The sequence below is a fragment of the Canis lupus genome, chromosome 3 (assembly GCF_011100685.1).
Source record: "Canis lupus familiaris isolate Mischka breed German Shepherd chromosome 3, alternate assembly UU_Cfam_GSD_1.0, whole genome shotgun sequence".
In the NCBI taxonomy this organism is placed as follows: Eukaryota; Metazoa; Chordata; class Mammalia; order Carnivora; family Canidae; genus Canis; species Canis lupus.
In genome coordinates, this window is record NC_049224.1 from 39,737,935 (window position 1) to 39,755,191 (window position 17,257).

Below are 17,257 nucleotides of genomic sequence, written 5' to 3' on the forward strand. Positions count from 1 at the left end.
GATTAGATTTTGTTAGTTCAAAATCTTGGGATCCCTGGGTGGCACAGCGGTTTGGCGCCTGCCTTTGGCTCAGGGCGCGATCCTGGAGACCCAGGATTGAATCCCACGTCGGGCTCCCGGTGCATGGAGCCTGCTTCTCCCTCTGCCTGTGTCTCTGCCTCTCTCTCTCTCTCACTCTCTCTCTCTCTCTGTGACTATCATAAATTAATAAAAATTAAAAAAAATATATATTCTTCAAAATCTAATAATACGTCATCTGAATCAGGTCTAGGTGCAGATGAGGCTCCTCAGGTGCAAAGTACAGATCACCAAAAGCAGTTCTGCTCATCGTAAGATCTGTGAAGTAAAGGGACAAGTTATCTGTGGGCCAACCCCCCCACCAACATTATAAAATAATGATAAATAGGATGTAGTACATACTGCCATTCCAAAAGGGGTGGGGTAGAGTAATACTCACTGATCTATAGAAATCCTGACAACCTACTCATTCTTTATCCCTGGTCAGAAAATGCACTTTGGTTAGGACCTTTGTCTCTACATGAGTTGTGGTTCTGCCCTTTGAATCATCCTTCCTTTACCATGAGAAATAGCCCATGTGGACCTCTGAGTAGCTTTCTCAATATTCTCAACCTGTTTCTTTCAGTAGAAGTTTGATGAGTCCCAAGGCCTCATTTCATTTTGTGCTGTCTCTGTCCCTTTTAGTCTAAGATAGTAGAATTCCTTTAAAAGATTTGTGGGGTCCTTTGTATACATTGGTAATCAACACTTAGGGGAAAATCACACCTGCATCTCTTTTTGAACCAGATCCTTCTCTACTTAAGCCTGCCTGTGAAGCTGATGTGAGACAGTAAACTTATGATTCTTAAAAGCCTTAATGTTTGGGGCACCTGGGTGGCTCAGTCAGTTAAGCATCCGACTCTTGATTTCAGCTCATGTCATGATCTCGCAGTCTCTAGATTGAGCCCCACATCTGGCTCAATGTAGAGCCTGCTTCGGATTCTTTCTCCTGCTTCCTCCAGCTCATGTGCACGTGCTCTCTCTCTGTCTCATATACATATAAAATAGTAAAATAAAATAAAAGTATAAAATATAAAAAAATAAAATAAAAATAAAATAAAATAAAATAAATAAAATACTCTTAGTGTTTAGCTGTTTAGACTCTCTGTCTACCAAGGCACAATCTTAAGACTCTCAGAAGCCCTACTAGCTACTCAAGTAGCTCATTCTGAGAACTTCACAAATATGGCATACAGCCATACCCTCAAGAGCTTTACCCTAAGGCCATATTTTATTGGTGGTAATCTGTATTTTGTCTTTGTGCTGAAGCCATTCTTATCTTGTTGAGAGAGCCTAAGGATGTAGTGGTTTTATTTTTTAATCTAACGGGTCCTGGCATTTTGATATTTCTTCTCAAAAACTTAATAGTACCCTGTTTAGTTTATGTCTCCCTTGTATTTTGTCATAGGCAGTCATAAGAAGTCAATTGTCCCTTTTTTCTTTCTGCCTAGACACATGCCTAGCTATACTCCATGAATTCTTTGGATACTCTTTCTGTTTTTCATGTTACCTCAGGTGATAGTGTTTTCTGACACCATCTATCGAGTCCCCCTTTCTTCATCCTTCAGTGTATTTTCCTCACTATCCTTCCAAGTCCTCACAGTCTGTAGCCTTCTAGCTTCCATCTACCACTTGCCCCCAAGCCAAGGCTGTGTATTTTAGGTTACTGTTATAGCAGCATCCACATCTAGTGCAAATTCTGTTCTGGTTATCTATTGCAGCATAACAGACTGTTCCAAAGCTTAGTTACTTAAAATGGCCATTTTTTCATTATTATCACTAATGGTTCCAAGTGTTAGGCTTATCGAGGTGATTCTTACATTGAGTTCTATATATGAATATGTTCAGGTGGAGGCTGATGCCAGAGTTTCTGATTGAAGTTTAAGTTACATTTGTTAAAATGCATAAACCTGAAGCTTATAGCTCAATACATTTTTATACGTGTGTACGTCTATACAACCACCTCCCAAATCAAGATAGAATAGTTCCATCCTCCTTTTAAAAAAAAAAAAAGTTTTAAAAATTTATTCGTGGCAGATACACAGAGCGAGGCAGAGACATAGGCAGAGGGAGAAGCAAGCAGGGAGCCTGATTCGGAACTTGATCCCAAGACCCTGTGATCATGACCTGAGTGGAAGGCAGACGCTCAACCACTGAGCCACCCAGGTATCCCGGTTCCATCCTTTTTTAAAAAGATTTTATTCATTTATTTATTCGAGAGAGTAGGTAGGGGGACAGGAACAAGCAGACTCCCTGCTGAGCACAGAGCCTGTGCTAGGACAGTTTATCCTTTCATAAGGTTCTCTTGTGTCTTCCTAGTCAATCAATACCTGCCTCCCCTCTTTTCACCTGAGATGACCTTGCTGTTTTCTATGAACCATAGATCAATTGTGTCTGGTCTTAAACTTCATATAAATCGACTCATACTGTATTAGCTATTGTGTTTCTGACTTCTTTTGTTCAGGTTAATGTCTGAGATTCATTCAAGTTTTGTGTATAATTTTTTCTATTGAAAAAAGAGGTATTATATTTTATGACTGTAGTACAGGGTACTTATTCATTATCCTATAGGGATACTTTTAAGTTTGTTCCCACTTTGGAGCTATTATACATGAAGCTGCTACAAACATTTTTTGTACATGTCTTTTGGTGGGCATGAGTACTCACTTCTCTTAGGCATACACCTAAGAGTGGATTTGCTAAATCATAGGGTGGTAATGACTAACTTAAGAAACTGCTGAACAGTTTTATGTGGTTGAACCATATAATGTTCCTTCCAGAAATATATGAACATTCCAGTTACTCTACATCCTCTTCAACACTTGGTATTATTAGTTTGTCATTCCAGTGGGAACCATGGTATTATTCTGCATTTCCCTAATGAATAATGATGTGACAAGCTTTTTGTTTGTCAGTCATTTGGATATCCTCTTTTATGAAATTCCCATTTAAGTATTTTTCCCATTTTTAAAAACTGAGTTGTCTTTTTGTTATTGATTTTTAGGGGCTTTTCCTGTATTCTGATATGAGTCATTTGCTGAATGTATATATTGCGAGTGGATTTTTTCAGGCTGTAGCTATGGACTCACTTTCTTAATGATGTCTTTTACTAACAGTTCTTATGTTTAACAAAGTCCAATGTATTATTTTTTTCTTTTCTGGTTAGGGCTTTTCGTGCCCTGTTTAAGAAATCCTTGCCTATTTTGGAGTCATGAAAATATTCTTCTTTGTTCTATTCTAGAAGCTTGATTATATTTGTTTTCAGACTCAAGGCCACAATCTATCTTGAATTTGTTTTTAGGTTCTGTGGAAGAGAGGGGTCAGGGTTCATTCCACTGGGTTATCCAGTAGCTTCAGTGCCATTTATTACTATAGTAAAATATTTGTCTTAATAAAATAATTTTTATGTGTGTGTGTTTGTGTGTATATACATGATAACCATTATGCTTGAATTTTGGTTGGAATTACATTCATTCTATAGATTAATTTGCAGATAATTGACACCTTCATCACACTGAGTTTTCCAGTCTATGAACATGGACATTTTGTTGGCTCATTTAGTTCTTTCTTTCCCCTTGGCAGTATTTTGTAACTTCTGTTTTAGAGGTCTTGCACATTTCTCACGGATTGTCCCCTAGACATTTGATTTTTTTGAGTGGAAATGGTGGAGAAACACATAAAAAGGTGCACAACATCATTAGTCATCAAAGAAATGAAAATTAGAGGCACCTGTGTGGCTTAGCTAGCTAAGCATTGACCCTTGATTTTGTTTTGTTTTGTTTTGTTTTGTTTTTTGACCCTTGATTTTGACTCAAGTCACAATCTCAGGGTTGTGAGATCAACCCCCACATCAGGCTCTGCACTGGATGTGGAACCTGCTTAAGATTATCCTTCTCCCTGTGCCCCTCCCCCTGCTTGCACTCTCTGTCTCTCTCCGCAAAAAAAGAAATGAAAAATTAAAACCAGCAAGCTACATGTCCACTAGAATGGCCCCCCACCCATACATACTCCAGGACAAAAAACAAACAAACAAACAAAAACCAAACAAACCCAAAAACCCCACCTCCACAACAACAACCAATACAATCTGAAAACACTAGAGGTTATCAAGAATGTGGAGAAATTCTAACTTCCCTTGCAGGTAGGAATGCAAAATGGTATTACTACCTTATAAAACAGTTTGGCAGTTTCTTACACAGTTAAACATCTGCTTACCATGTGACCTATCCCATTCCTGGTTATTTACCCAAGGAAAATAAAAACAATACAGACTTGTATTTGAATGTCCACAGAAACTTTATTTATAATAGCAAAAAACTAGAAACAAGCCAGATTCTCATTATCTTGTGAAAGGATAAATGTAGTGTGGTATGTCCATACAATGGAATACTCCTCAGCAATAAAAAGGAACAGAGAACTGATGCATGCAATGAGAAGAATGAATCTCACAAGCTTTATGCTAAGCCAAAGAAGTCACAGACACATGTGGTATGACTCCATTATGTGAAATTTTAGATATGGCAAAGGAAAGATGATTAGGATCCTGGGGCTGAGAACAGAGGTTGACTACAGAGGGTCAGGAGGGAACTTTTTGATGTGAAAGAAATATTCTACATCTGGTTTTTAAAAAAGACTTAGAGAGTGGGACACTCCTGGGTGGCTCAGCAGTTTAGAGCCTGCCTTCAGCCCAGGGCGTGATCCTGGAGTCCGGGGATCAAGTCCCACATTGGGCTCCCTGCATGGAGCCAGCTTCTCTCTCTGCCTGTGTCTCTGCCTCTTTCTCTCTGTCTCTCTGTGTCTCTCATGAATAAATAAATAAAAAATCTTTAAAAAATGAATTAAAAAGACTTAGAGAGAGAGAGAGCAGGGGGAGGGTCGGGGAAGAGAATCTTAAGCAAGGCTCCATGTACAGCACAGAGCCTGCCTCGGGGCTCAGTACCATGACCCTGAGATCATGACCTGAGCTGAAACCAAGAGTTGGATGCCTAACCAACTGAGCCACCCAGATGCCCCTGAACTATTCTATGTGTTGATTGTTTTGAGATTACATGACTGTATACATCTGTCAAAAGTCATTAAGAGTTATGTACTCAAAATTGGCGAATTTTATTGCATATAAATTGTACCTTAATAAAGCTATTTTGTAATAAAATATATGTAACATAACATTTACTATTTCAGTCATTTTAATCATACAGTTGAGTTGCATTAAGTACCTTTATATTGTTGTGCAGTCATCATCACCACTCTCCATCTCCAGAATTCTTCTCATCTTGCAGAACCCAAACTCCCAGGACCTTTTCATCATTGCATAATGAATCTCTGCACCTCTTAAGTAATGACTCTCCATTCTCATCTCCCCCAGCCTCTGATAACTACCATTTTACTTCCTGTCTCTATGAATTTGACTATTTTAGGTAACTTGCATAAGTGGAATCATACAGTACTTGACCTTTTAAAGCTAATTTTTAAAAGTCTACTTTGATATTAACATTGGCAAAACTGCTTTCTTATATAAGTGACTGCATGATATATATCATTCTGTCCTTTTATTACCTGCTTATTTCTGTTTGTATATTGAATGTACATTTCTTGAAAGTTAGAACATGGTTGGGTCTTACTTTTTGTTCAGTCTGATCATTTGTGTCTTTTTTTTCTGTGCCCCATCCTGTGTATCTTATGGTCCAGAAGAGAGAGATTTTTTTCTGTTACTCACCAGGCAGCAAAAGATGTACACATAGAGCAGATTCTCAGTCACATCAGGGCCACCTCAAGGGCTGTTGGCTTTGTGCCAGGTCCAAAAGCAGTCAGTTGTGGCCAGAGTGGTAGGGTAGATGGTACCAAGCATAGTGGCCTCTGCAGGAACAGTCCATTTTGTGGGGCCATTTTGCTCAGAAATAGAACTTCTGCCTTTCTGTGGAAGGGCATGCAGGAGGGAATGTTGTTCCCACTAAGAAGGAAATTCCAGAGTTTCTGAGTTTTTGATTCTGGGGTGAGATGACCTCCACTTCTATTTAAGTGAAGGTGAGTGAACTTTTGGATGTATAGGTTACTGACTGTATGGATAACTGATAGTAAATAAATAGAGACATCTTATTGATACTCTACTGGAAACTCTTCCCTCCCCCCAGAATTCTGCAGTGTGTCTATCACCTGGTTCTTTTCCTTTATTACTTCCCTTAAATTTTTTCATTTAAAAATTCCATACAGTAAAATTCATTCCTTTCAACAAATGTGCAGAACTGTGTTATCACCAGAACAACCAAGATGTAGAACAATTTCATTATCCAAGAAATTTCCATCATGCTACCGTTTTAGATGCAAACTCTTTCTTGCTTAATTGTAGGTAACTATTGATTGATTCTCCATCCCTAAAATTTTACCATATAAACAGAATTATCACTGTATATAACCTTTTGAAACTAGTTTCTTTCCTTCAGCATAATACCCTTGAGATCCATCTAAGTGGAGTATATGAGTGGTTTGCTTCTTTTACTACTGAGCGATATTCTATCATATGGACATAGCACAGACTGTTTATTCCCTAACTCAGGGACATTGGCATTGTTTCCAGTTTTAAAAAATTACAAATAAATCTACTTTAAATATTTATGTACAGGTTTTTGTATGAATATAGGTTTTTATTTTACTTGAGTGAGTACATAGGAGTGTGATTTCAGGGTCATATGGTAAATTTATATTTATCTTTACAAGAAAAACATGGAGTAGAAAGGAGTGGCTCCTCTTGTTTTATTCTAATAACCCACTTGGAGAACTTGTGCTTTTTGTTCCCACAACCTTGGATTCAGTGGATTTCCAAACCAAACTTATCTTTGCAGACATGTAAGGTATCAAAACATTTAGTATGTGTGCAGAAAGAGTCCTGGCAGTGCACTCAAAGGGTTTAACTGTAGATAGTCTAGAGAAGAAAATATTTACAGAGATGTGGGTCCAGTTGAGATACTGAGAAGGGGTTGTAGAGCACACAGAGATTACCAACAGCTAGACTTACCTTCCATCCCTAGGCCCAAAACCAGCAAGGAGAGAGAATAGTGTTCCAGAATCTAGAGAGAGCTTGAAGCCATGGAAGAGAGACTATAATTAGAGATCACAGCCAGAGTCAGAATCACCCAAGGCAAGGAAGAAGTGAGAAAGGAGGGAGTAAATACCTTAACTGCTTTCTTCTTCCATCTTCTGAATCCTTTTGGAACCTCCGATTTGTCAAACCCAAATAGGAATCAGAAGGCAAGTAAGCCTTGTGATGTAGTCCATAGATGTCAGCTTTTGGGAACACAGAATAGGGCAGATAAGGGACAAGTTAGCTGAGTATGGGGTGGCTCAGGGAGTGGCAAATGGAGAGGAACTAGCACAACACACCCCTTTTGCTACTCAGTGTCTTTTTTTTTTTTTAAGTAGGCTCCAAGTAGGTAGAGCCCAACATGGGGCTTGAACTCATGACTCTGGAACAAGGCCTGAGCTGATGAGCCACCTAGGCCCCCTTTGGTGTCCATTTTTGTCCTTTGCTTGGATGAAGGCATTTATTTCCTCACCCAAAGTTCCACTAGGCAATGTATTATCATTGATATCAGTTCAGTCTTGGCAAAAATTTAAATTGTGACATTAGCCACCATCAGTGCTTTTCATGTAAGTTTTTAGGGAAAAGAAATAATTAGGTGTAATGGTTCCATCCTGAGCCTCTATAAATGGACACAAGGGCTAAATTGATAAGTCAGAGCTTATTTCTTCCACCACCCATTCCCTTTCCCCCCGTGCCACAAGCATCTCAGGTGGACAGAGTATTTTACTTGGTGAGTGCATTAGTTTCATAGGGTGCCTAACAAAGCACCATAACCAAGTGGTTTAAAACAAGAGGAACATATTGTCTTGAAGTTCTTCAGGCCAGATGTGTAAATTAAGGTGTCGGTGAACTGTGCTCCCTCTGAACCTGTGGGGGAGTCCTTTCCCCACTCTTCCCAGCTAGTGTTGGTTTGTCAGCCATTGTTGGTGTCGCTCAGCTTGTTGGTGTGTCACAGCAGTCCTCTGACCTCACACAGCCTTCTTCCTGCATGTCTTTGCATTGTCTTCCTGTGTATGTGTCTGTCTGTGTCCAAATTCCCCATTTTTATAATAACACCAGTCAAACTGGATTAAAGCCCACTCTAATGATCAAATCTTAATGTGTTCACCTCTGTAAAGGCCCTATTTCCCAAAAAGGCCATACTCTAAGGTTAGGACTTCAAGGGTTAGGACTTCAACATGTCTTCTTTAAGGGACACCATACAACCCATAACAGTGGATGACTTAAATAGGATCTTTAAGCTTCCCATAGGATCCAAACTCTTAGTGATCCTCTCGTTATTAGGTTACCAGGGTTTCCCCACTGACCATCATTGTTGGATATGGAAATACTTAAGGCTCTGTACTGATTCCAGACATAGTCCTCCTTACTCCTTGTATAACAGCAGCACCGTCATCTCTAGTAATTGGGGTCAGTCTTCCTGGTCAGAAGAGCAAGTCATTCTCTGCCTGTTGGTTCAGTACCATAGGAGCTCCAGATGTCCAGGGTCAGGCTCAGCTCCCAACAGAAGTGTGTCTGGGATTTTTGGTGAAAGCATTCTTTCCTTGGGCACCAAGGCACATTACTGAGGGATTCCAAAACTTTAGGGATAAAGAAAAATCCTAAGTCTCTGGAGAGAGAGAAAGCCATAGACACAGGACTGGGTATCAATATGCAATGACATTTTCAATGGAACACTAAAAAACAGAAGACAGGAACAATGCGTTAAAAATGTGAAGCCTAGAAATCTATACCCAGCTAAAGTAGACTTGCTTCTGGAATTCTCCCATTTAGTTTCAGCTTCCCTAGGTCTGCCAAGGTGATTGTTCATATACTTTATAGACTTTAAACTATATAGCTTTCATTTCCCCTCCTATTCCTTTGGCCTTGTAGATTTTTGATTTTATAAAAATTCTTTTATTTGAGTATGGTTTTGGGAAGGAGCTGTTTAAATGTAATTGCTTAGTTTTTGTAATGAAAAATTACTGAAAAATACTTCTCTGTGACACTGATATTTTGGAGTCAGATAACCACATCACTAAGTGCAGGTCAAGTTCAGTACCTTCCATAGCCTGAAACTAGTATTTCAGAGATGAAATGCAATCTTTTTTTTTTTTTTTTAAGATTTTATTTATTTATTCATGAGAGACACACAGAGAGAGGCAGAGACACAGGCAGAGGCAGAAGCAGGCTCCATGCAGGGAGCCTGATGTGGGACTTGATCCCGGGACTCCAGGATCACACCCTGGGCCAAAGGCACGCGCTAAACTGTTGAGCCACGCAGGGGTCCCCGAAATGCAATCTTTAATCTTCAGAATAAGCTATCAGTATTTCTTCAGGAGAGCAGACTGAGCTGGAGACTACTCAACCACCATGACTTTATTCTTTGTGAGCACTTGATATTCTTTACTCTTTAGAGAAATAAATTGATGAAATAGCGTGAGATGTATTTTCCCTCAACTTTTTCTTTTGAAAAGTTCAAAGCTACAGAAAGTTAGAGTACAATACAGTAAACATCCTTGTATCTTTCATCTAGATTCATCAATTTTAACATCTTGCCAATTTGCTTCATCTTTCCTTATCTCTCTCTTATGTGTATGTGTATGTATAAGAAAGACAAAACATTATATATGTATTACATATGTATAACATAAAGATAAGGCAGTGTAGTTGATAGTAATAGTTGGTTTTTGCTAAACTGCACAAAGTAAGCTATAAACATAATGACATTTCCTGTCATAGGGCATACTTTAAAATCATTCCCAAACATATGAATTGCTAGCATGATTAGCAGTTGTACCCAGAGTGGATTAAAAGTCCATTGATGAGATGCCTGTGTGGCTCAGCAGTTAGGTGTCTGCTTTCTGCCGAGGGCGTGATCCCGGAGTGCCGGGATCGAGTCCCACATGGGGCTCCCTGTGTGGGGCCCACTTCTCTCTCTGCCTGTGTCTTTCTTTATGTCTTTCATGAATAAGTTAATAAAATCTTTTTTTAAAAAAGTCCATTGATTATTATCTCCTGAGCCAAGCGTTAAAATAGTCTGTTGTCAAAAGAAACAACCAAAGACACAAAAAATTCTTCAATTTTTGGGACCTTGCTTAATCTGAATATATAGAGACATCTGACATAGCCACAGGATAATAACTGCCATTTGTAATGACCTATAATTTTGTTAAAACTTTCTAATTTAGTAAAAGTAAAGGACAGGTAAATTTAGCTTACTAAATGGCTGAGACCCAGCTATCCACAATTGGACTGACAAGATGCTTTGCTGAAGAGTAACAATGGCATCCTGTTAAGTGGTATAAAACAAGTGGTGTTAGTAATTTTAAAATATTATGCTTTATACTTTTTTAATTGTAATAAATATATTTTTTACATCATTAAAATATGCTGCTCCAGATTTACGCCATATATCCCTTAAGTGATTAACAAATGGTGGGAACCGAAGAAACCAGCAACAAAGATTATCTGATTGATATCTTGAAGAAAACAAAAAGTTTAAATAAAATAAGGATTTTGATTGAAAATCTTCCCTTCCTGAGTGTTGAAATAGGGAAGCTGTTAATAGATGGAGGAGAGAGAGAAGCCAGCTCATGACTTTATAGATATCAACTACTTAATGTGTTATAAATTAAAATTCTCAGCTTCATTTCTGTTTAGAACTAAATAAATCAAAACTAAATTATCATGCAGTATAACATTCAGGCTTATTAAGTTATAAAACTGTTCTACATCTTAAGTAACATAAAAATAACCGGTTGTTTATCTAGAACATAGAAGGCTTTTAGGATTTGTAGTTATAGAAAGTTTATATATACATAGTATATAGATATATATACAATATATGTGATGATATGTGTAATTTGTATAATTTTATATAATTTTGATTAATTTTCAAAGAATTAACAGATTTTGTAACATATACTATTGTATAGTATAAAATAAAGGTACTTAATGTGAACATTGTACTGAGGGTACATCAATCTTTCTTTCATGATCCAGAAAGTTCTACACCTAAAACTGAGGATACCTTAACCACGAATTAATATAAGATGTAATCCTAAATTAAATATTCGTTCCTAGTGTTACTTTGCATGGAATTGTGATCTGTTGTGCCACATTTTAACATTAAGTGTGTTTATCTTGAAGGAGGAGTATCACCGACGTAACTTCACAGAAGTGCTCTCTCCCAACATGTTCAACAGCAAACTCTGGGAAACCTCAGGCCACTGGCAGCATTACAGCGAGAACATGTTTACCTTTGATATTGAAAAGGATACTTTTGCTCTTAAGCCCATGAACTGCCCAGGGCACTGGTGAGTATTAAAAGTGAAGCAAGTCTTTGCATAAGAGCACATAGCACACCTCATCACCGTTAGCTTTTAATATTACTTTTTTGCCTTTTTGGAGTTAGGAGATTCCTTAAATCTGAGGAGTGGTGGCTACCAATCATCTTTACTAAGTTATTTCATTCTGGAAAATGCATTTACACTCCAAGATGTAATTGATCTTTGGCAGGTATGGAATGTTAGCTGGAAGTCATTTAGTTTTTGTGCCTCTTAGAGATAGAATTATGTATCAATTTTATAAATTATTGTATATATTCTTGTAATAGTAATACACTTCAAATATACAGATTACACAACATTTAGTTCTTGTATACTGTTTGGGTTGATTAAAACAAGACCAATGCAGTCATAATCAATGGATTGTTGGATATCATTGATTCTAAGATACCTTCCCATCCACTCCCCAACATTTCAACATCCGTGAAATTAGGATGCATCATATAAATGGAGACATCTTAGCATTATGTCATAACTTAATGGTTATTTTCCTTTCTAGTGGTACATAAAATAGTGATGCATATTACAATATTGCCTTAGATTCTATGAAAGAATGTAATTATCCTAAAGCTAGTATGCAAATTCAACCTTGTAAGACAAGCATATATCATAATAGGGTGTGAACAAACATGAGCCTCCCCAAAAAATATCCCAACTGTTGCTTTGTATCATAGTTGTATTACTATTATAATAGTAATACAACTATTGTAAACTATTATATACATAGTTTCAAGTTGGCCTTAGAAGGTAACTATGAAACCTCAAAACCAACTGAAGAAAAGTCTTTGCCCTTTTCAGTAAAGACTAAAAGAAGTTCAACTTTATGATGACAGCATGTAAAAAATACATATTTACCTTTAATTTTGTGAAAACTGGTGTGTAAATAATATATTTGCTCTCTTTTTAAACAGAAGTTGAAAGCTAACCTAGTGCCTTGCATTCTTTAAAACACTGTTAACTTTTTAACTCAGTTTCCTGTTAGGTACCATTTGAAGCTATAGCCTATGATTTCAACTATAAGTAAGCCTGAATGAAAGTAGGGAATGAAATTTTGATTTTCATACCTTGGAATAAGGGAGTAAGATCACAGTGGCTTAGTGGTGATGGGGTGAGAGACAGAAGTGGTTGTTTTTTTTTCTGTTGGTGTTTTTGTTTTGTTTTTTGGTTTGTTTTTTTTGCAGAAGAGAGGTCTTTTGTTCAACAGGAAACAATTGTTGAGTGCTTATGGTGCTTGGTGCTACAAATGCAAAGATTATTAAGACACAGTCCATTTCCTCAGGGAGCTCATGAGCAGAGTGGGACAGGAGCAGCTAGGTAGACAATCAGTAAGTTCAGTGTCAAAATAGTGGCTTGTTCCAGGTGACCTCAGAGCCTGAGGAGAGAATGCCTAGCCCTGTCTGGGGGAAGTGTCCAGAAGGGCTTCACTTAAGAAGTAGCTTTTGAAATGAATTGTACACAGTAAGTGGAAATTCATGGGTGAATGAGAATAGGGAACAGAATTTCTGGAAGAGATGACCGGGATCTTTCTATTGTGACCTGAGCTGAAATCAAGAGTTGAATGCTTACCCAACTGAACTACTCAGGTGCCCCTGAGGAATTTTTTTTTTTTAAACTGGTGATCTAAGAACTAGGATAAGGTGGTTTACAGATCTTGGGGCTTAACTGTAACTTATTAATATTTAGGTAATTACTTAATCTTTTCTATGCTAAGTGAAAGCTGTGTGTTGTTGCATCTTTTCTAGTCTAATGTTTGCTCATCGTCCACGATCATGGAGGGAAATGCCTGTCAGATTGGCTGATTTTGGAGTTCTTCATAGGAATGAATTATCAGGAACTTTAAGTGGCTTGACTCGAGTTAGGCGCTTCCAGCAGGATGATGCCCACATCTTCTGCACAGTAGAGCAGGTAAACAGTAATACAGGGTGAAGCATGGTTAACAGTGTATTGACTTGGACACATCTCTTAGTTTCCGAGTCACCATAAAATAAGATGTCTGGTCTCATCTCTAAGGTCTCCTTCAGCTCTAACATTTTTGATCCTCTAATTTGGTAATAGATCAGTAATTTCTTGTCATGAAATTTATTATTTTTTCTACCAAGTTTCATCTAGTTTTATTAACTTAAAGACATTAAGTGGAATATTTTAAGGGATTTAAGAATTTTGGTTTTGTTTGTTTTTCAAAATTGCCTAGAAGCGAGAGTTTACTTGTTCAGATTTTCATGTCAATTCAAATAAAAATTGCCATGAAAGAGCCCACTATCAAATGATTTGACCTGACATTCATAGAATACTTCAACCAATAACAGCAGAGTACACATTCTTTGAAAGTGCACACAGAACATTTACCAAAGTAGACCATATTCTGGGACTAAAAGAATTCTCAGTAAATTTAAGGAGATTCAATTCATACAAAATACATTCTCTGGCTGCAGTGAAATTAAAGTAGGAATCCGTAACAGCTTTCTGGAAAATCCCCAAATATTTGAAAAGTAAATAATCCATGGATCAAAGAAGAAATCAAAGAGGAACTTAGAAAATGTTATAAATTAAATGAAATGAAGGGAAATACAATACATCAAAGTACCATTTAAAATGGTACTTAAAATTTTTTTTTTAAATAAGATAAAATAAAATGGTACTTACAGGGACATTTTGTAGCACTAAATGCCTATATCAAAAAAGAATGTTTTCACATCAGTAACCTCAGCTTCCACTTAATAGACTAGAAAAAATATCAAATTATGTCAGAAATAAGCAAAAGAAAGAAAATAACAGCAGAAATCATGAAATAGAAAAAAATAAAAGTACAAACTTTCAGTAAAAAGTCTAGTTTTACTTTGAGTAAAAAGATCAATAAAATTTATAAACCTTTAGACTGATCAGAAAAAAAGAGAAGATACAAATTAAAAATACTAGAAATGAGAGACATGACATTACTTCAGACTCTATAAATAGCAAAAGAATACTAAGGCAATATTATGAACAATTTTATTCCAGTAAATTTGACAACTTTGATAAAATGGACAAGTTCTTTGAAAGACAAACTACCAAACTCTACTTAAGAGTAAATAGATAATTTGAGTAGCCCTTTGTCTGTAAACGAAATTGAATTGGTAGTGAACAGCCTTTGCACAAAGAAAACTCCAAGCCATGATAGAATCCCTGGTAAATTCTACCAAGCATTGAAAGAAAAAAATAATACCAATTCTTCATATCTTTGCCAGGCATTAACAAGGACCTCCAGAGTGTCAGTGGAGACCATGTGGGCTTAGGCTTCCACCCTTATCTGGCAGTAACAAGATGCCTCTTCCAGTCTCTGTTTGAGTGCTGTCAGAGGAGATCTACGGTGAGAGAGCACTTACTACCACCCCACAGTAATGAGGCCATGTACTCAGTGTGGTCAGTAATGGCCACATGAGGAGTAGTAACAAGATAACTCCTACCTCTCCCTGCCAACATGTTATCAGAGGAAACCTAGTGGAGAGCCAGAAATCCCACTGTCACCATTAGTAATGAGGATTCTTGCTTCGTCTTTCATGGATCACCACTGGGAAATCTAGACCATCTACTCTCACTTTGCAGTAATCAGGAAGTACTTCACCCTTCCTGTTGGAGCAGTGGTCTATGGGAGCCAGCTAAAACAGAGGTTTAAATAAAATTAAAATACTAACCAAATTTTAAATTTTATAAATCAAAAGTCACTCATCATGCCAAGAATTAGGAAAATCTCAACTTAATGAAAGGACATCTACATTAGTGTGGAGATGACAAGGATATTAGCATTATCTGACTTAGATTTTAAAGAAGCCATCATAAGTATATCTTACCAAGCAATTACAAACACACTTGAAAACAAGTGAAAAAATAGCTTCAACAAAGGAATAGAAAATCTCAAGAAAAAATAAAAGAGGGGCACCTGGGTGGCTCAATTGGTTAAGTGGCCAACTCTTGGTTTTGGCTCAGGTCATGATCTGAGGAGTCCTGGGATAGAACCCTGCACTGGGCTCTGCTGAGTGTGGAGCCTCCTTAAGGATTCTCTCCCTCTTCTCCTCTCCCTGATCTCTCTTTCTCAAATAAATAAATCTTTAAAAAAAAAAAAAGATATAAAGGAGAACCACATGGAAGTCTTAGAACTGAAAAATTTAATAACTGAAATAAAATAGTGGATGGATCATGAGTAGAATGGAGGGGACAGAGAAAAGAATCAGTGAACTTGAAGGCAACAGTAGAAATGACCCAGTTTGAACAACAAAGAGAAAAGAGACTGAAAGAAAAATGAACACAACTTCAGAGACTAGTGGGATTAAAACAAAATGTCTACTATTTATGTCACCAGAGTTCTGGAAAAAGAGGAGAATAACAGTGGAGGTGAAAAATATTCAAAGACATATGGCTAAAAACTTGCCAAACTTGGCAAAAGACATAAGCCTACAGATTTAAGAAGCTGAGAAAACTCTAAAAAGGATAAACCCAAAATAAAAAAGAAAAGTCTCAAATCAATATCTTGGCACCCACCTCAAGAACCAGAAAAAAGGGAGAGTAAAATAAACCCAATATAATAAGAAGGAAGGAAACAATAAACACCAGAGCATAAATCAATGAAACTGAAAACAGAAAAGCAATGGAAAAAATTAATGAGACAGAAACACTGGTTCTTTGAAAAGTTAACAAAATTAACAGACTTCCTTCAAGACTAACAAAGAGAAAGGTTGGGAAGACACAAATTACCAATATCAGGAATCAATAGGAGATATCACTAAAGACCTTTAAGACATCAAAAGCATAAAAAAAAAAGACATCAAAAGCATAATAAATGAATATAGTAACTCTGCATAAATTAGTTCAGTAACTTACTTGAAAAGTACCAATTCCTTGAGAAGCAGGAACTACCATAAATCACCTGACAGGAAGTAGATCATTTGAAAAGTCCCATCACTATTAAGGAAATTGAATTTGTCATTTAAAAGCTCCCCCAAAAGAAATCTCCAGGCTCAGATTTTTTTCACTGAAGAATTCTATGGAACATTCAAAGAAGAATTAGTACCAATTCTACACACTCTGTTCTGAAATAGAATACTTCCTAGTTGATTTTATGAAGCTAGTATTGACTGATACTAAAACCAGACAGAGCTATATCCAATATCCCACATGGATACAAATGCAAAAGTCCTTAACATAATATTAGCAAATAAAATTCAACAATATATAAAAATAATTACACGTCACTAGCAAGTGAGGTTTAGCCTTCAGAGATGTGAGGCTGATTCCATGTCAGAAAATCTGTCAATGTGGGATCCCTGGGTGGCGCAGCGGTTTGGCACCTGCCTTTGGCCCAGGGCGCGATCCTGGAGACTCAGGATCGAATCCCACATTGGGCTCCCGGTGCATGGAGCCTGCTTCTCCCTCTGACTGTGTCTCTGCCTCTCTCTCTCTCTCTCTCTCTCTCTGACTATCATAAATAAATAAAAATTAAAAAAAAAAAAAAGAATATCTGTCAATGTAATCCACCATATGACACACCCATTCGTGGGAATGTAAAATGGTATAATCACTTTCAAAAACAATTGGGCAGTTTCTTAAAAACTCAAACACATGTCTACCATATGACCCAGCCATCTTACTCCTTTTCTTTCCCCAAGAGAAGAAAAAAGCATACATCCATACAAAGACTTGAACAGAAACATTCATTGCAGCTCTATTTGAAATAGCCAAAATAGAGAAACAACCCTAATGCCCAGAAATAGGTGGATGTAAAAAAGTGACTGTGGTACATCCATACAATGGAAAACTCAGC

At 37.2% G+C, this 17,257-nt stretch overlaps 1 protein-coding gene and 1 long non-coding RNA gene across 4 annotated transcripts in view; one reads left to right on the top strand and one right to left on the bottom strand.

Moving 5' to 3' along the window:
• Window positions 1–17,257, top strand: part of TARS3 (threonyl-tRNA synthetase 3) — a 73,141-nt gene that overhangs the window by 27,014 nt on the left and 28,870 nt on the right. For both annotated transcript variants that reach the window (XM_038532626.1, XM_038532627.1), the window contains exons 11-12: window positions 11,267–11,433; window positions 13,206–13,368. In XM_038532626.1, the coding sequence (XP_038388554.1) occupies window positions 11,267–11,433; window positions 13,206–13,368 (330 nt within the window). The remainder of the gene's footprint in view (window positions 1–11,266; window positions 11,434–13,205; window positions 13,369–17,257) is intronic.
• On the bottom strand, window positions 4,973–16,453 carry LOC119871192. 2 transcript variants are annotated; one of them, XR_005356915.1, is made up of 4 exons: window positions 16,318–16,453; window positions 10,337–10,406; window positions 8,506–8,744; window positions 4,973–7,338 (listed from the first exon to the last, which is right to left on the bottom strand). It is a non-coding gene; the product is annotated as an uncharacterized LOC119871192 (long non-coding RNA). The 2 variants fall into 2 exon arrangements; XR_005356914.1 differs by having other exon boundaries at window positions 8,506–8,811.